Here is a 20586-nt window from a genome sequence, read left to right as displayed (position 1 = left end):
AAATGGCAGTTTGGAGAAGGCACCCTTCAAATATCAGGGACCTGGAGTAGTTTGCCAAAGAAGAATGGTCTAAAATTCCAGCAGAGCATTGTAAGAAACTTATTGATGGTTACCGGAAGCGGTTGGTCGCAGTTATTTTGGCTAAAGGTTGTGCAACCAAGTATTAGGCTGAGGGTGCCAATACTTTTGTCCGGCCCATTTTTGGAGTTTTGTGTGAAATGATCAATGTTTTGCTTTTTGCTTCGTTCTCTTTTGTGTTTTTTCATTTAAGACAAATTAAATGAAGATAATAATACCAAAGAATTTGTGTTTGCAATCATTTTCAGGAAGAAACTGAATATTATTTGATAGAATTGCAGGGGTGTCAATACTTTTGGCCATGACTGTATGTAGTATATATGTAGTATGTATGTAGCATGTAGTATGTATGTAGCATGCATGTAGTATATATGTAGTATGTATGTAGCATGTAGTATGTATGTAGCATGCATGTAGTATGTATGTAGTATGTATGTAGTATGTATGTGGTATGTATGTAGCATGTAGTATGTATGTAGCATGCATGTAGTATATATGTGTTATGTATGTAGCATGCATGTAGTATGTATGTAGTATGTATGTAGTATGTATGTGGTATGTATGTAGCATGCATGTAGTATGTATGTAGTATATATGTGGTATGTATGTAGTATGTATATAGTATGTATGTAGTATGTATGTAGCATGCAGTATGTATGTAGCATGTATGTAGTATGTATGTAGTATGTATGTAGTATATATGTAGTATGTATGTAGCATGTAGTATGTATGTAGCATGCATGTAGTATATATGTAGTATGTATGTAGCATGTAGTATGTATGTAGCATGCATGTAGTATGTATGTAGTATGTATGTAGTATATATGTAGTATGTATGTAGCATGTAGTATGTATGTAGCATGCATGTAGTATATATGTGTTATGCATGTAGTATGTATGTAGTATGTATGTAGTATGTATGTAGCATGCATGTAGTATGTATGTAGTATATATGTGGTATGTATGTAGTATGTATGTAGTATGTATGTGGTATGTATGTAGCATGCATGTAGTATGTATGTAGTATATATGTGGTATGTATGTAGTATGTATGTAGTATGTATGTAGCATGTAGTATGTATGTAGCATGCATGTAATATATATGTAGTATGTATGTAGCATGTAGTATGTATGTAGCATGCATGTAGTATGTATGTAGTATGTATGTAGTATTTTTTTTTTTTTTTTAACGTTTAACACATTAGCCGGATGATGGGACTACTACTGTCCCATCATTGGCTAATGTGTCAATCACTGTCTTGGTAGCAGGCATCGCCAGATGGGACTTATAGTCCCATCGGACGATGCTTGCACAGACTCCCGGACATCAGCACAGCCCCCCGGCAGGCCGGCACAGCCCCCCGGCAGGCCGGTACAGACCCCCACAGGGTGCACAGACCACCGGCAGGCCGGCACAGCCCCCCGGCAGGCCGGTACAGACCCCGGGCAGTCCACACAGCCCCCCGGCAGGCCGGCAGAGACCCCCGGAAGGCCCGAAATGACGGCTGTCAATCAACTTTGAACTTCCGATTCCGATGCCGACTTCCGATATTGAAAAAATATCGGAAGTCGGTATCGGAATTCCGATACAGCAAGTATCGGCCGATACCCGATACTTGCGGTATCGGAATGCTCAACACTATTCATAATTAATAATAATGTAATTTAACTAGATGAATGAACTTTTATTTCTAGAGACCCTTCTTCCCCTACCTCCAGTTGCAACAGAGCTGTTATGAGATATATGCCTTAATATAGTAGTATAAGGGAGTGCAGGCGATTCTTAATGCTGTATCGGGCTTTAAGCAGTTGCGGGAGTCTTGCATGGCAAAAAACACAAGATCTGCAGCACCTGCAGAATTGGCAAAAAAAAATGAGTCCAGAGACCCTTAAAATGGCGGGCATCAACTTGCTAGTTATACAATTAATGAGGGAGTGTGGAGCTCATTTCTCAGAGCACACACCACGCTTCCCCGAGTACCTCTAGTAGACAGTTACACTGCCAGGTCAGTTCCTCGGAGATGATATTCACAGCGTCGCGTCTCCTCCTGTCAGAGAGCGCTGCAGAAAATGGCCACTGTCTTTCATAGTCCTCGCTGCTTGCCGGGGGATTTCCCCAGAGCCAGACTCACCGGAGCCGTGCACCGCTCCTCTCCAGCAATCGGAAGCCTCCGGGAGCCCAGAGAACCACACTGCCTGTAAGTTTACCCCGTTTAGGGTGTTATAAATTCAGGATGTTCGGTCAGGATTATGGGAGCTCTGCCTGGATGCGTCCTCACAGCTCCGTTACATCGCCACGCCCGCAGGAGTTGCTTCTTGAATATGTTACTCCCCTTTTTTCCAGGCAGACCATCGGTTTGTGTGGAAAATTTCCCATGTGGACTAGCACATTGGCTACACATCGTATGTGGACTATCACATTGGCTACACATCGTGTGCTGCTGCCCAGAAATGGTCTCTCATGCACACTTGTGTAAAATTAGCCCTTATATATACATGTGACCATGCTGAGGATGGTCCTTTTCACGTATGAATAAAGCAGACTCGTTTTCATTTGCAGTCTATGTAATGCAAAAACGCATGGCTGCTGCTTTCTATTCTGATTGATAGATCAGGATCATGAACTTTGTATCTACAGTACAGTACATTATCTTAGAAATAAAAAATGAGTATTCATAAATAGATTTTCAAACTCTAGAAAATCCCTTTTAATCTTGGGATCAGTTCATTTCTTCTAAATTGGCTTAAATTTTTATATATGTATTGTGCCTTACAATGAAACAAGGAAGGGTACCCTAAAATGGATATTAAATATATCAAACAAAGACTGTGATTGCCACTAAAGGTTTAGGTTGTCCCTTATGATACGAAGGTTCCCCTAGCAATTGTGCCTTAGGGATGCTGCATGTTATGAAAGATATCTGCAACCATGTGAGGTATTATAGCAATATAGTAAAAATGATTACCCATTACTTTCAATCAACTTTTCCACATCAGCTTTCTACTGGGTTAACTTGTACAACATTGACAATATTTTGACTTATTGTAAGTGTTTCATACACTGCATGTTGTAATGTATACAATATCACACCATGCTCTCAAGATTGACATTAAAAACTGAAAAAAGATAATCACACTAAAATTTAAATATCTATCCTCAAGAAACTAAAGAATGAAAAAAAAGACACTGACACCAGTCCGAATGATGAATTGTGACTATCCTTACAACTCCGCTTCTTCCCCTGTGCTGTTTCTGTGGTCTTTAGGGGTCAAATCATCCAAATATTTTTTTTTTAAATACGTTCTTAACTATACTCTCTACACAATACACAATAAGTATATATACACTTATATATACAAACTATGTATACATACATCTATGTATTATATACATGTACTGTAAATATAATATATCAGAACATACCTGTTGATGGTCTCCAATGAGTATAAGGTGTTGACAACTGGAATTAAGTGTAGTAATGATGTGAGCCTCTAAAACTTCAGCTGCTTCTTCTACTATCACAATTTTGGGTTGAACATTTTGGAGCAACCTTCTGAACTTGGCAGCACCTAAATTAAAGTGAAATACAAGTAAAATGTCACAGCACATTAGTGACAATGTAGACAATAAAAACATACATGATGGTCTATAAAAATGGAAATGGCCTTCACAAATCTGAAATATTATATCTAATGCTAGGACTATTTCACACAATTATAATGTTCATGGATCATACACACAATCACATGCAATTATATCTACAACGAAACCTCTTTGAGATGATCGCCCCAAACTGCACTACACTGTCTTCTTCTAGAGATGTGTTTTTTTTTCTAAAAAGACAGCCAGGAGTCACGATTAGTGATGAGCGAACATGCTCACCACTGCTCGTTACTCGCCCGAGTATCACGGTACTCGGTGTACTCGGCGAGCACCGAACATTTCCAGGATTACTCGGCGGGAACTCTGGTCTCCACCCCGCTATTTTGGCGGTCTTTAGAGACCCAATCCTGATGCAGGGATTGTCTGCCAGGCAATGAAACACCGCAGCCATCTTTGTTGTGGTCGTGCAGCGATTGGCTGGCTGCACAGCATCATCAGAGGTATAAGGGACCGGACGCCGCCCTGCTTGGCGCATTCAGCTCCGGATTTAGGTAGTGTAGGGAGTGCGGCTGCCGAGATAGGGTCAGATTTGGGGATTTATTAGTCAGTGTGGGGTCTACCCTCCTAAAGTACTCAAATCCAGCTAAACCAACAATCATTCTAAGGACTAATTCCGGACTATATAGATTGCAGTGTTAGGTAGGCAGGGTATTGTACGTCGCTCTATACATATCAGTGCAAGGCCTGCAGGCACTGTGTGTGTGTATATACATATCATTGTATACATCAAGAGGGTCCATTCCCTTCCCGTCTGCTGCTGCTACCTATAGCATATATTGACCGTATATACATAGCTCCAGGTCTAATTGGCTCGGGAAATTTTTTTTTGCCAGGTTAATAGAGCTTATTTTAGAGCAAAGCAATCCAGAGCCCTTTTTTTCTCCATTTGCTTTTTGACACTGCACAATACAGCCAGATCCTTTTCCTAGCACAGCATGAAAATCCAGCAATTTTAAAGGGGTCCCAAAAATCACTTTTGAGTGTGCAGAGAAATCTTTCACTTTTATGTGGTACGGTAAAATAGAATTTTTTTTTCAGTGTCTTACACAATTTCTTGACACCATTTTGATGAACCCAAAAAAATACATACAGGCCACATATTTTACAGTGTGGTATATGTTGTGAGCACATTTTCGGGTTTGCCTCTGGCTTCTGGTGAGGTTTATGGAGCTGGCTGTGTTGACAGAGGAGTAGTGAGTTCTCTATCTGGACTCCCTCTGTTGGTGAAGGGAGGTAATGAAGCTGATCTAAATGGCAGAGACCGGCCACCTGAGGAGGAGGACTGCGATTGGACATCAGGAGTTTTTGATTGGATTTAAGGCAGCCGACTCCCTAGTTTCTTGCTGGTGATTTTTCCTGACTCTGGCTCCTGGTTTCCAGTTTGGTTCCTGCCTTCCTAAAGCTAAGTTTTCTCTGCTATTGTTCATATGAGTTTTTGTCTGGTTTACTTACTTTTTTGTGTTCAGGCAGCCCTGGCTGGGACTGGGCTGAATCCCCATTTTGTCTCTGATCAGTTGATCTCTTTGCTTTGTCTTCAGAATATACCTGAGTGCTGATATAGTGATTTGAAGTCTAGCAACTTCAGGGCCTTTTTCTATCAGACGTGTTGGATATTCTTTTTGGCAGGGTTTTTGCGTGATTGCAGACAGCAGCTTTTCTTTCCTGTCCTTTCTAGTTAGCGAGGGCCCCATCGTTTGCTCAGCCTATCTTTCTACCTGTGTCTGTGCTTTCATCTTGTTTCACCGACAATACATGTTGGGGGCTGTCTATTGCTTTGGGGTCTGCTCTGGGGCAGTTTAGATTTTCCCTTTCTTTCTTTAGGCTTATTTAGTTCTCCGGCCGTGATGAGGCATCTAGAATCACCATAGGCACGCTCCACGGCTACTGCTAGTTATTGTGGATAGGATCAGGGGTCTGCAATCCGCTAGTTACCAACCTTTCCGGTTTTCTGGGCTTAGCTTGCTATTTGTTTTTTCCTCCTCGGTGACTCATTCATAACAGTATACCGCAGATTCTAGGGTACTCAAAAGCAGGAGAGAATTGTAAAAAAAAAAAAAAAGTGTCACATTTTTTTTTTTATATGTATGTTTTCTCCTCTTTTTCTCTGGGGCCGTAGGAGGATTCTTTTTTTTTTCTCCTTGATGGAGATTAAGCAATTGTCTGATCATGTGGAGCAGCTCGCTGCTGAAGTGCGGGGAATTTCCGCCTATCTCACTCATTCACATGCTGTTGAACCAAGGATCCCTGCTTCTGATGTGTTTTCTGGGGATCGGTCTAAATTTTTGAATTTTAAGAATAATTGTAAATTATTTCTTGCCTTGAAGCCTAACTCATCGGGGAGCTCTGCGCAGCAGGTTAAAATTGTCATCTCCTTGCTGCGCGGCGATCCCCAGGATTGGGCGTTTTCTTTGGCTCCTGAAGATCATGTTTTGACTAATGTGGATACATTTTTTCAAGCCTTGGGGTTGTTATATGATGAACCTAATGCTATTGATCAAGCTGAGAGAGCCCTATTGGCATTGAACCAGGGTCAGGATCCTGCCGAGTTATACTGTCAGAAATTCCGAAAGTGGGCGGTCCTTACTACATGGAATGATAGTGCATTGTCAGCTCTCTTTTGGAAGGGTTTGTCTGAGACTTTAAAAGATACTATGGTGGGATTTCCTGTTCCCTCTGGTCTTGACGATTCTATGTCATTAGCCATTCAAGTTGATCGGCGTTTACGCGAGCGCAAGACTACACGGGAGGCACTGCCACATTTTGAACAAATGTCTGAACCTATGCAATGTGATGGAGTTTTGTCTAGGGCGCAACGTCAGGAGTTTAGAAAGCGTAATAAGCTGTGTTTTTTCTGTGGAGATGACTCTCATGTTATTTCTGTCTGCCCTAACGAGAGAAACATTTTGCACACACATTTGCTGTGGGTGGTGTACAACCTAAGTTTCTTTTGGCAATTACTCTGATCTGCTCATATCCACATTTGTGGATTCAGGAGAGGCCTTGAATCTAATGGACTTGGATTTTGCTAAACGTTGTGGTTTTCCTATGACACCTCTGCGGACACCTATTCCTTTGAAGAGTATTGATGCTACTCTTTGGTGAAGAATAAACCTCAGTTTTGGACCCAGGTGATAATGCGGGTCATACCAGACCACCAAGAAAATTGCAGATTTTTGGTGTTGCATAATTTACATGATGCCATTGTTCTGGGTTTTCCCTGGTTGCAAATCCATAATCCAGTTTTGGATTGGAAATCTGTGTCTGTGGTGAGTTGGGGTTGTCGGTGTGCTCTTGGTGACACTCCTGTTTTCTCCACCTCTCCCCAGTCGCATGATGTTCCTGACTATTTGGCTGATTTTTATGATGTATTTAGTGAGAGCAAGTCTGCGTCTTTGCCTCCTCATAGGAATTATGATTGTGCAATTGAGTTGAGACCTGGGTGTAAATTTCCCAAGGGTCGTCTTTTCAATTTATCTGTACCCGAACACGAGGCTATGCGATCTTATATTAAGGAGTCGTTGGAGAATGGTCATATTAGACCATCCTCTTCGCCCTTAGGTGCTGGGTTTTTTTTCGTGGCCAAGAAGGATGGTTCATTAAGGCCTTGTATTGACTATCGTTCCCTCAACAAAATTACGGTTAAATTTCAGTATCCGTTACCCCTGATTTCTGATTTATTCTCCAGAGTTAAAGGTGCTTGCTGGTTTACTAAGCTTGACCTCAGGGGGGCGTATAATCTTAAGGTACTGTCACACTAAGTGATATCGCTAGCAATATCGCTATAATTTGTGACGTTATAGCGATATTGCTAGTGACATCGCTGTGTCTGATACTTACCAACCCGCTCCCCCGCTGGTTATCGCTGATCGCGCGAGAAGGTTCAGGACCGCTTCTCGTCGTCAGCTTCCTGCGGCCTTTCCTGTGGAGAGACGAGCGACGAGCGTGGAGCCGGGCGGGAAGACGCAGGATCGCCTAGTGTGACAGGTAAGTAGCGACCCCCGTCCCCAGTGATGTCGCTGGTGAGATCTGCCTGTGTGGCAGCTCACTAGCGACCACTTAGCGATGTACCAGCGATCCTGACCGCATCATATCGCTGGTCGGGATCGCTGGTACATTGCTAAGTGTGACAGTACCTTTATTCGCATCAAGCATGGGGATGAATGGAAGACGGCGTTTAATACTCCGGAGGGACATTTTGAGTACCTGGTGATGCCTTTTGGGCTCACTAATGCCCCTTCTGTCTTCCAATCCTTCATGAATGATATTTTCCTGGACTTTGTGGATAAGTTTTTGATCATCTATCTGGATGATATTTTGATCTTTTCCAGGGATTGGGATTCTCATGTGGGATTCCTAGTAAGGAACTGTTCATCTCTTCTTCAATCCTCCCCATCCACCTCACCCCCGCCTCAAAACTGTTCCTTAACATACAATCCTCTGTCTCCAAACACAGACAGCCCCCTCATGCCCTCTCCTGCTCCCACCTGCTAACACTTTCTCTGCTCCTTCTCACTGCTAGTGATATCTCTCCAAATCCTGGTCCTTCTCAACATATTACCACAGTCATTTCTACCTCCCATCCACGCTCTATCACAACCTTCCGTAACCTCTCCAACCTTATACCCATTCACCCAGCCCCCGCTTCCCCAGTCCCACTAACAGGAGCTCTGTGGAACGCTCGCTCTGTCTGCAACAAGTTTTCCTACATCCATGATCTTTTTGTTACTACCAAACTTTCCTTCCTCGCCATCACCGATGCCTGGCTCACCCCTTCTGACACAGCCTCTCCTGCTGCACTTTCGTATGGTGGCTTCCACCTTTCTCACATCCCCCGCCCCAGCAGCAAACATGGCGGAGGAGTTGGTTTTCTCCTGTCAGATACCTGCTCCTTCACCCCAATCCCACTGCCACCCTCTGTTACCCTCCCTTCCTTTGAGGTGCACTCTGTGCGCATCTACTCCCCCTCCAACCTCCAACTGGCTGTCATCTACCGCCCCCCAGGGCCAGCCACCACCTTCTTTGACCACTTCACCACCTGGTTACTTCATTTCCTTTCCACGGACATCCCTACTATCATCATGGGCGACTTCAACATCCCCATTGACACTTCCCTCTCAGCTGCCACTAAACTCCTATCTCTCACTTCCTCCTTCGGCCTCACTCAATGGTCTTCTACAGCCACCCACAAAGATGGCCACACACTGGACCTCATCTTCACCCGCCTCTGCTCCCTATCTAACCTCTCTAACTCACCTCTTCCTCTCTCTGACCACAATCTTCTCACATTCTCTTCCCTCTTCACTCCATGTCTACAATCCCCACCCCACAAACTTTCACACCCTCTCAGGAATCTTAAACACCTTGACCTACACTCATTCTCTGAATCCCTCCTCCCTCTTACAGATATAAGTTCCGTACACAATGCGGATGACGCTGCCGCTCTATATAACACCACAATAGCTGTAGCTTTGGAATCCGCTGCCCCACTTACACATACCAAAGCTCGCAAAATCAACAGACAGCCCTGGCACACCAGCCTGACCAAAGAGCTGAGGCGAGCTTCCAGGGCTGCTGAGCGCAGATGGAAAAGATCCCACTCCAACAAGCACTTCATCGCATTCAAACAGTCCCTCACTACTTTCAAGACCACACTCGCCACAGCTAAACAAACCTACTTCTCATCTCTCATATCCTCCCTGTCTCACAACCCTAAACAGTTATTCACTTCTCTCCTCCGCCCCCCAGCACCTCCTCCCTCCCCACTAATCTCAGCTGAAGACTTTACCTCATTTTTCAAGCAGAAGATTGATAACATCAGAGACAGTTTTAGTCAACAACCCCCAGAGCCCTTCCTCCCGGCTTCCCAGCCCTCCACCTTCAAAACCAACTTCTCCACCATTACAGAAGATCGACTCTCCACTCTACTCTCAAGATCACATCTCACCACCTGTGCACTTGACCCGATCCCATCCCACTTCATACCAAACCTCACCACAGTCTTCATCCCAACCCTAACCCATCTCTTCAACCTATCACTAACAACTGGTGTTTTCCCCTCAAGCTTTAAACATGCCTCCATCACACCTATCCTCAAAAAGCCCTCTCTTGACCCATCCTCTGCATCTAGCTATCGCCCTATATCACTTCTCCACTACGCCTCCAAGCTCCTGGAACAACACGTCTACCTTGAACTGTCCTCCCATCTCTCTTCTTGCTCCCTCTTCGACCGCTTACAATCTGGCTTCCGGTCACACCATTACACTGAAACTGCCCTTACTAAGGTCACCAATGACCTATTAACCGCCAAAAGCAAGCAACACTACTCTGTCCACCTCCTCCTGGACCTGTCGGCTGCCTTTGACACTGTGGACCATTCCCTATTATTACAGACTCTCTCATCCCTCGGCATCACAGACTTGGCCCTATCCTGGATCTCATCATACCTAACAGACCGGACATTCAGCGTCTCCCACTCTCACACCACCTCCTCCCCTCGCCCCCTATCTGTCGGAGTCCCACAAGGTTCAGTCCTTGGCCCCCTGCTGTTCTCCATTTACACCTTTGGCCTGGGACAGCTCATAGAATCTCATGGCTTTCAGTATCATCTCTACGCTGATGACACACAGATCTACATCTCTGGACCAGATATCACCTCCCTACTAACCAGAATCCCTCAATGTCTGTCCACTATTTCATCCTTCTTCTCCGCTAGATTTCTGAAACTCAACATGGACAAAACAGATTTCATCATCTTTCCCCCATCTCACGTGACCCCCCTACGAACCTATCAATTACAGTAAATGACTGCCCACTCTCCCCAGCCCCACAAGCTCGCTGCCTCGGAGTAATCCTTGACGCTGATCTCTCCTTCAAACCACATATCCAAGCCCTTTCCACTGCCTGCCGACTTCAACTCAAAAATATTTCATGAATCCGTTCATTCCTCACCCAAGAATCTGCCAAAACCCTAGTCCATGCCCTCATAATCTCTTGCCTTGACTACTGCAACCTCCTGCTCTGTGGCCTCCCCTCAAACACTCTCGCACCCCTCCAATCTATTCTAAACTCTGCTGCCCGACTAATCCACCTGTCCCCTGTTATTCCCCAGCTTCTCCCCTCTGTAAATCCCTTCACTGGCTCCCCATTGCCCAGAGACTCCATTACAAAACCCTAACCATGACATACAAAGCCATCCACAACCTGTCTCCTCCATACATCTGTGACCTCGTCTCCCGGTACTTTCCCGCCCGCAACCTCCGATCCTCACAAGATCTTCTTCTCTACTCCCCTCTTATCTCCTCTTCCCACAATCGCATACAAGATTTCTCTCGCGCATCACCCCTACTCTGGAACTCTCTACCACAACATATCAGACTCTCACCTACCATCGAAACCTTCAAAAAGAGCCTGAAGCCCCACCTCTTCCGACAAGCCTATAACCTGCAGTAACCACCGATCGACCAAACCGCTGCACGACCAGCTCTACCCTCGCCTATTGTATTATCACCCATCCCTTGTAGATTGTGAGCCCTCGTGGGCAGGGTCCTCTTTCCTCCTGTACCAGTTATGACTTGTATTGTTTAAGATTATTGTACTTGTTTTTATTATGTATACCCCTCCTTACATGTAAAGCGCCATGGAATAAATGGCGCTATAACAATAAATAATAATAATAATAATAATAATAATAATAATAATAATAATAATAATAATAACATGTTTGGACTGTGTTCTGGATTTTGAGGGAGAATTCCTTGTATGTTAAGGGATCGAAGTGCCTTTTTGGTGTACAGAGGATTTCATTTTTGGGATTTATTTTGTCTCCGTCAACCATTGAAATGGACCCGGCCAAGGTACAGGCCATTTATGATTGGGTTCAACCCACTTCTTTGAAGGCTCTCCAGAAGTTTTTGGGTTTTGCTAATTTTTATCGTAAATTTATAGCTAATTTTTCAGGTATTGCTAAACCACTGACTGATTTAACTAAGAAGAGTGCTGATGTGCTGAATTGGTCTTCAGAGGCTGTTTCGGCCTTTCAGGAGCTGAAGCGGAGGTTCACTTCTGCTCTGGTTTTGCGGCAACCTAGTGTCTCACTTCCTTTTCAGGTGGAGGTAGACGCTTCAGAGATTGGTGCAGGAGCTGTATTGTCTCAAAAAGATCTGGTGGCGTCTAAAATGAATCCCTGTGCCTTTTCCCGAAAGTTCTCCCCATCTGAACGCAACTATGATGTGGGGAATTGGGAATTGTTAGCCATGAAATGGGCATTTGAGGAGTGGAGACTTTGGTTGGAGGGAGCTAGACATCAAGTTGTGGTCCTCACTGACCACAAGAATTTGATTTACCTTGAGTCGGCCAAACGCTTGAATCCTAGACAGGCTAGGTGGGCCTTGTTTTTTACACGTTTTGATTTTGTGGTCTCCTTTCTTCCAGGCACTAAGAATGTTAAGGCAGATGCCCTTTCTAGGAGTTTCTTTGCTGATTCTCCTATTGGGACCAAGCCTACTACCATCCTAGATGAGGGGGTAGTTCTTTCTGCCATCTCGCCCGATTTGAGACGTGCTCTGGAAGAATTACAGGAGGAATAACCTGAGCGTTGTCCTATGGGAAAATTGTATGTTCCTGACCAGTGGAGGAAGAGAGTGATGGCTGAAGTTCATTGCTCCGCAATGGCTGGTCATCCAGGTATTTTTGGTACCAGAGATTTGGTGAGTTGGTCTTTTTGGTGGCCCACCTTATCTCGTGATGTCAGGAATTTTGTGCAGTCCTGTGGGACTTGTTCCCGGTCTGAACCCTGTTCTCGCTCTAGTGGGTTGTTGATGCCCTTGCCGGTGCTTAAGAGGCCATGGACCCATATTTCAATGGATTTTATTTCTGATCTTGCTGTCTCTCATAGAATGACTGTTATCTGGGTGATTTGTGATAGATTCTCTAAGATGGTCCATCTTGTACCACTTCCAAAGTTGCCATCTTCCTCCGATTTGGTACCCTTGTTTTTACAACAGGTGGTTCGGTTGCATGGGATTCCTGAGAACATTGTATTGGACAGAGGAGTTCAGTTTGTTTCCAGATTCTGGAAAGCCTTTTGTTCCAAGCTGGGAATTCAGCTGTCCTTCTCCTCTGCGTTTCACCCTCAGACCAATGGGCAGACTGAGAGAACAAACCAGACTTTGGAGTCCTATTTGAGATGTTTTATATCTGCTGATCAGGATGATTGGGTTTCATTTTTGCCCTTGGCCAAATTTGCTTTAAATAATAGAGCTAGTTCTGCCACCTTGATGTCGCCCTTTTTCTGTAACTTTGGGTTTCATCCTCGATTTTCTTCAGGGCAAGTGGAATCTTCAGCCTGCCCAGGTGTTGACACTGTGGTAGAGAGAATGCAGCAGATTTGGGACCAAGTAGTGGATAAGTTGTCCCTCTCCCAAGAAAAGTCCCAGCGGTTTTCTAACCGGCATAGGACCATTGGTCCCCGGTTTAAAGTGGGTGATATGGTTTGGTTGTCATCAAAGAATATCTCTAGGAAGGTGGCTTCTCCAAAGTTCAAGCCAAGATTTATTGGACCTTACAAGATTTTGAAGATTCTTAATCCGGTTTCTTTTCGATTGGCTCTTCCTGTTACGTTTAAGATCCATAACGTGTTTCATAAGTCGCTGTTAAAGAGATATGTTGAGCCAGTAGTTCCTATGGCTGCACCTCCTGACCCTGTATTGGTTGAAGGTAATGTGGAATATGAGGTAGAGAAAGTATTGGATTCTCGTCTGGCTAGACGGAGACTCCAGTATTTGGTCAAGTAGAAGGGTTATGGCCAGGAGGACAATTCTTGGGTCTCTGCCTCTGATATTCATGCCGATAGATTGGTTCGTGCTTTTCATCGGGCCCATCCTGATCGGCCCGGTGGCGTGGATGAGGGTTCGGTGACCCCTCCTCAAGGGGGGGTACTGTTGTGAGCTCATTTTCGGGTTTGCCTCTGGCTTCTGGTGAGGTTTATGGAGCTGGCTGTGCTGACAGAGGAGTAGTGAGTTCTCTATTTGGACTCCCTCTGTTGGTGAAGGGAGGTAATGAAGCTGATCTAAATGGCAGAGACCGGCCACCTGAGGAGTAGGACTCCGATTGGACATCAGGAGTTTCTGATTGGATTTAAGGCAGCCGACTTCCTAGTTTCTTGCTGGTGATTTTTCCTGACTCTGGCTCCTGGTTTCCAGTTTGGTTCCTGCCTTCCTAAATATAATTTTTCTCTGCTATTGTTCATATGAGTTTTTGTTTGGTTTACTTAGTTTTTGTGTTCAGCCAGCCCTGGCTGGGACTGTGCTGAATCCCAATTTTGTCTCTGATCAGTTGATCTCTTTTGCTCTGTCTTCAGAATATACCGGAGTGCTGATATAGTGATTTAAAGTCTAGCGACTTCAGGGCCTTTTTCTATCAGACGTGTTGGACATTCTTTTTGGCAGGGTTTTTTGCGTGATTGCAGACAGCAGCTTTTCTTTCCTGTCCTTTCTAGTTAGCGAGGGCCCCATCGTTTGCTCAGCCTATCTTTCTACCTGTGTCTGTGTTTTCATCTTGTTTCACCGACAATACATATTGGGGGCTGTCTATTGCTTTGGGGTCTGCTCTGGGGCAGTTTAGATTTTCCCTTTCTATCTTTAGGCTTATTTAGTTCTCCGGCCGTGACGAGGCGTCTAGGATCACCGTAGGCCCGCTCCACGGCTACTGCTAGTTGTTGTGGATAGGATCAGGGGTCTGCAATCCGCTAGTTACCAACCTCTCCGGTTTTCTGGGCTTAGCTTGCTTTTTGTTTTTTCCTCCTCGGTGATTCATTCATAACAAGTATATCTGTGACACGCCTCATCCAACCGTCTGCTAAAAATTTGGGAATTTTAGGCCTAAATTCCATTTTTTCCCTGTGTGCCACTGTAGTTATATACAGCACTATTTAGCATAAAAAATAAAAAAAATACATGCCACATATTTGACAGTTTGGTAATCTCCGTGCCAGCTCATATATTTGTGTGCTCCAAGTTTGGCCATTTTAGGCCAGTTTTCCATTTTTTTCCTGTGTGTCACTATTTAGCATAAAAAAAGAAAAAAATAAAGGCCACATATTTGTCAGTGTGGTATCTCCGTGCCAGCTCATATATCTGCGTGCTCCAAGTTTGGCCATTTTAGGCCAGTTTTCCATTTTTTTACTGTCTTTGTAGTTATATACAGCACTATTTAGCATAAAAAATGAAAAAAATACAGGCCACATATTTGTCAGTGTAGTATCTACGTGGCAGCTTATATACTGCGTGCTCCAAGTTTGGCCATTTTAGGCCGGTATTCCATTTTTTCCTGTGTGTCACTGTAGTTATATACAGCACTATTTAGCATGAAAAAGCCAAAAATACAGGCCACATATTTGTCAGTGTGGTATCTCCCTAGTGTTTTTGCAGTCTGTTACTGTACTTATCGACATAAATTTGATAAGCTAAAAAACATTTTTACCTACAGTCCAGATAGGTAAAAGTGTGGTTTTCCCGCATACGTATCACATACAAGTTCGCTCCCAATTCAGCCAGTTGTAGTGAACGTGTATAATATTTTAGCCCATTTACAATGGGCAAGGCGCGTGGCAAGGGACAGGGAAGTGGACATGATGTGATGGTGCATGTCGAGGCCATGGGCAAGCTGAAATTGGGCCACCAAAACACCCACATCTTCTCGCTGGACCTTAGTGTTCGAAGTCCTTGGAGACCACTGCAACACAGCACAATTGAAGCCCGAGTAGTGTGAAAAGGTTGTTGGTTGGATAGCAGATAATACTTCCAGTTACTTATCCACCACCACCAGCACCCTGTCTTCTACACGGTCAAGTCAGAGTAGCCGTGAATCTGGACCGTGTATTCCTCACCCTGATCCTCCTTCCTCCCACCATGCTGAGTACCCTGAGACAACTGATCCCACACTCGGACACGCCGAAGAGCTGCTCAGTTTTCCATTTGTAGATTCGTGCCTCTGGCCTGGTCCACTTGAAGTGGGGCAAGATGAGATTCCATGTAGCGATGCACAAATATTTGAGCAGCCACGGTAAGAAGAGGTGGATGATGATGAGACACAATTGCTGGAAAGTCAGGAGGAGGACCAGGGTGCGGAAGTGGAAATGAGGTGGTGAATGATATAGTAACTGACCCAACCTGGTAGGAGGACATGCAGAGCGAGGACAGCAGCACTCAGGGGGAGGGAGGCATAGCACCCCTTTAGGCAGGAGGCAGTGTGGTGGCTGCAGACAGAAGGCGTGCAACTGTTCCCCGTAACACCAACATGACGGAAGTTGCCAGTCCAACTGTTAGGTCTTCCCGATTCTGGTTATTTTTTAAAGACTCTGCCAATAACCCCAAACAGGCCATTTGCAAACCTGTCATGCCAGCATCAGCAGGGGTAGCAAAACTACCAGCCTTACCACCACCAGCATGATCCGGCACATGGCAGCAAAGCACCAGACATTGTGGGCCCAACCCCAGGCTCCATGAAGTGACTGCGGGTGACACCACTGCTTCTTCAACTGTTGTGCATGCAAGCCAATCCCCTGTCAACGGTGCATGCGAAGAAGCCTCCTGTCCTGCACCTGCCATTGCCCAAAGTCAAATAGCACCATCATCAAGCATGTCCACATCCTTGTCCCAGCGCAGCCTTCAGTTTTCCATACCCCAGTCATTGGAATGTAAACGGAAATAGGCAGCCAACACCCCACAGGTCACAGTACTCAATTCTCATATTGCTTGTCTGCTTGAGCTTGAAATGTTGCCTTTTAAGCTCGTGGAGGCAGAAAGCTTTCCGCAACCTGATGGCGGCGGCTGTCCCAAGGTACTCGGTCCCCAGCCACCACTATTTCTCCCACTGTGCCGTCCCAACATTACACAAGCACGTGTCCCACAACATTACTCATGCCCTCAACAATGCAGTTACTGGGAAAGTACACCTAACCACGGACAAGTGGATAAGTGATTGTGGCCAGGGATGGTAAATCTCGCTGACGGCACACTGGGTTAACATAGTGGACGCCGGGACCCAGTCAGACCCTGGAATGAAACACGTCCTCCCGACGCCAAGGATTGCGGGCCCTATGTCAATCAGGGTTGCCCCCACTGTGTACAGCTCCTGCACCTCCTCCTCCTCCTCTTCAGTCTCCATCTCAGAAATGAGCACATCAGTCACAAGCTGGAAGCACTGCAGCACTGCCAAAGCCACGCGGCAACAGGCTGTGCTGAAGCTAATTTGCTTAGGTGGCAAACTGCACAATGTTGGAGAGTTGTTCACCGCTGAATCTCCAGCCAGGCATGGTTGTGTGTGACAATGGCAGGACCCTTTAGGCGACTCTGAGGCGAGGTGAACAGACACACGTACCATGCCTGGCCCATGTGCTTAACCTCGTTGCTCAATGTTTTCTAAAACGCTACCCAGAGCTGCTGAATCTGCTCGTGAAAGTACGCCACTTGTGTGCCCATTTTAGAAAGTCAGCTACAGCTTCAGCCGCCCTTGCCGTGCTTCAGCAGGGATTGCAGATTCCGGCTCACCGACTGGTGTGTGAAGTCCCCACGCATTGGAACTCTACACTGCATATGTTGGAAAGGATTTGTGAGCAGAACCGGGCAGTTGTTGAATACTAGCATCAACAAGGCCGTTGTTATTCAGGTTTGACTCCACACATAAGACCTCAGGAGTGGACATGGATGTCAGACATATGTAACATCCTCCAAAACGTTGAGGCGCCCACCAAGATGGTGAACGGCGATGATGCCATAATTAGCGTCACCATCCCACTCATCTGAATTCTGAAAAGTTCTCTGATCACAATGAAAGAGGATGCATTGCAGGCGTAGCACGAGGACATGGAACAAGGAACCTTACTGGGTGATTACACACAGCCCAGCCTCATGTCATCCCAACGTGGATTGGTTGACAATGAGTAAGAGGAGGAGGAGAAAGAACAGGAGCTACTTTCATGCCCTGTAGACAGTACTACAACCACAACTGTCAAAACGTCTGTTCAACATGGATGGCCTGAGGACTGTGAGGAAGAGAAGGAGGAGGACACCTTGGTAAGTCGTCCTGTTCGTGAAGACACGGAAGGCTTGCCTGTTACCAGTCTGGCATGCATGGCTGACTTTATGTTGCGCTGCCTTTCCTGTGACCCTTGTATTGTAAAAATATTGGGTAACAGTCATTACTGGGTAGTGACACTTTTAGACCTACGCTACAAGGAGAACTTTCAATCTCTTGTTCCTGAGGCAGACAGGTGTACTAAAATGGTGCAGTACCAGAGTGCCATTGTTGCAGAATGATTAGAAAAATTACCATCTCAAAACGCTGGCGGCAGAGATAACAGTTCACTGGCCAACCAAGGAGGACAGGAGAGAGAGACACAACTCCAATCCAGCAGAGGCAGGGGAACACTGGCAAAGTTCTGGGACAGTTTTCTCATACCCTCCCATCGCCCTGGCCCTGAGGCGCGGGGTAATCTCACCAGGAATGCAATGTTTTCTAAGATGCAGAAGGAGTACCTTGCTGATGGTACCAATGTCCTCCGTGATTCCTCAGTGCCTTTTAATTATTGGGTATCCAAGCTGGACATGTTGTATGAATTGGCTCTCTACGACTTGGAGGTCCTGGCTTGCCCTGCCACTAACATTTTGTCAGAGTGGGTTTTTAGTGCCGCTGGTGGAATTATCAGAGATAAGGGCATTCACCTTTCAACGGAAAATGCAGACAGACTGCTTCTTATAAAAATAAATAAAAATGAGCAAGGGATGGATTGGGCCAGACTTCTCGACACCACCAAATGATGACAGCGAAACATAACCTCCAATGTATTGTCTTTTTGGGAGGTGTATTCCCATGAACCTCTTCACACCCACATATGGGTATACGCTTCCTGATTTTGGCTATTTGGTGCCCTCCTCCTCATCCTCACCATCCACCACCACTCGAACACCAGGGTGAACGTATTCCGTCATGCTCTAGCCACTCAATTTTTTGGCAAGGGTGTTATGATGCCCGTCACCAAATTTCAAAAAATATGTACCCCCCCAAGGGAAAATGTTTGCCAGCCCATACACTTAGTGTATCGGCATTACAAGTCTAGGAGACCGGCTCCTTTACATTTGGCCTATTTATTAACCCCTTCCTGACATCCGACGTACTATCCCGTCCATGGGACCCGGGCCCCTATGCCCATGGACGGGATAGTACGTCTACCGCGATCAGCGGCGCCCACGTGGTGAGCGCCGTTGATCGCGGCCGGGTGTCAGCTGATTATCACAGCTGACACCCGGCACAATGTGTCAGGGGCGGTCACGGACCGCCCCCGACACGTTAACCCCTTGCACACCGCGATCAGACATGATCGCGGTGTACCGGGAGTTAAAGGGAAGCATCGGCAGGGAGGGGGCTCCCTCCGTGCTTCCCTGAGCCCCCCACGGTAGCGCAATGTGCAGCGCTGCTGCCGGGGGCTCCTTTCCTGCAGGCCCCCGAATCCAAGATGGCGACGGGGGCCTTCGGGGGCCTGCAGGAAGCTGGCTTCCTCAGTGCCTGCAAAGCGCAGGCATGAGGAAGCCTTGTGCACTGCCTGTGACAGATCGCTGATCTGTCACAGTGATCTGTGATGTGACAGATCAGCAATCTGTCACAGAAAAGTGATGTCCCACCTGGGACTATTTAATAAAGTAAAAAAAAAATAAAAATAAAGTGTTAAAATAATTAAAAAAAAAATCGCCAAATAAATTACAAAAAAAAAAAAATATTCCCCCAAATAAATCCATTTTTTGAAAATAAAAAAACCCCAAAACAATAAAAGTACACATATTAGGTATCGCCGCATCCGTAATGACCCGCCCTATAAAACTGTCCCATTAGTTAACCCCTTTAGCGAACCCCTTAAAAAATAAAAATAAAAAACAAAGCAAAAAATAATGATTTATTATCATACCGCCAAACAAAAAGTGTAATAACGCGCGATCAAAAAGACGCATATAAATATCCTTGGTACCGCTGAAAATGTCATCTTGTCCCGCAAAAAACGAGCCACCACACAGCATCATCAGCGAAAAAATAAAAAAGTTATAGCTCGCAGAATAAAGCGATGCAAAAATAATTATTTTTTATATAAAATAGTTTTCATTGCATAAAACCGACAAAACATAAAAAAACGACCTAAATGAGGTATCGCTGTAACCGTACTGACCCAAAGAATAAAACCGCTTTATCAATTTTACCGCACGCGGAACGGTGTAAACGCACACCCCCCCAAAAGAAATTCATTAAACGCTGTTTTTTGTTCATTCTGCGTCCCAAAAATCGGAATAAAAAGCGATCAAAAAATGTCACATGCCCGAAAATGGTACCAATAAAAACGTCAACTCGTCCCGCAAAAAATAAGACCTCACATGACTTGGTGGATCAAAATACGGAAAGATTATAGCTCTCAATATGTGGTGATGCAAAAACTATTTTTACAATAAAAAGCGTCTTTTAGCGTGCGACAGCCGCCAAACATAAAAACCGCCATAAATAGTAAATCAAACCCCCCGTTATCACCACCTTAGTTAGGGAAAAATAATAAAATTAAAAAAAGTATTTATTTCCATTTTTCCATTACGGTTAGGGTTAGGGAAGGGTTAGGGTTAGGGCTAGGGCTAGGGTTAGGGCTAGGGTTAGGGCTAGGGTTAGGGCTAGGGTTAGGGCTAGGGCTGAGATTAGGGTTGGGGGTGTGTTGGGGTTCGGGTTGGAGTTAGAATTGGGGGTTTCCACTGTTTGGGCACATCAGGGGCTCTCCAAATGCAACATGGCGTCTGATTTCAATTCCAGCCAATTCT

General features: G+C 45.3%; 1 protein-coding gene across 2 annotated transcripts in view; it reads right to left on the bottom strand.

The window, feature by feature from the left end:
- LOC141099765 (NFX1-type zinc finger-containing protein 1-like) overlaps positions 1 to 20586 on the bottom strand; it is a 400215-nt gene that overhangs the window by 57809 nt on the left and 321820 nt on the right. For both annotated transcript variants that reach the window (XM_073587803.1, XM_073587804.1), the window contains one exon: positions 3503 to 3648. In XM_073587803.1, the coding sequence (XP_073443904.1) occupies positions 3503 to 3648 (146 nt within the window). The remainder of the gene's footprint in view (positions 1 to 3502; positions 3649 to 20586) is intronic.

The sequence above is a fragment of the Dendrobates tinctorius genome, unplaced genomic scaffold (genome assembly GCF_039654945.1).
Source record: "Dendrobates tinctorius isolate UK_male_01 unplaced genomic scaffold, ASM3965494v1 ptg000102l, whole genome shotgun sequence".
NCBI classification, from domain to species: domain Eukaryota; kingdom Metazoa; phylum Chordata; class Amphibia; order Anura; family Dendrobatidae; genus Dendrobates; species Dendrobates tinctorius.
The sequence above is the reverse complement of the archived record's forward strand: the minus strand, read 5'-3'. Positions and strand labels throughout refer to the sequence as shown.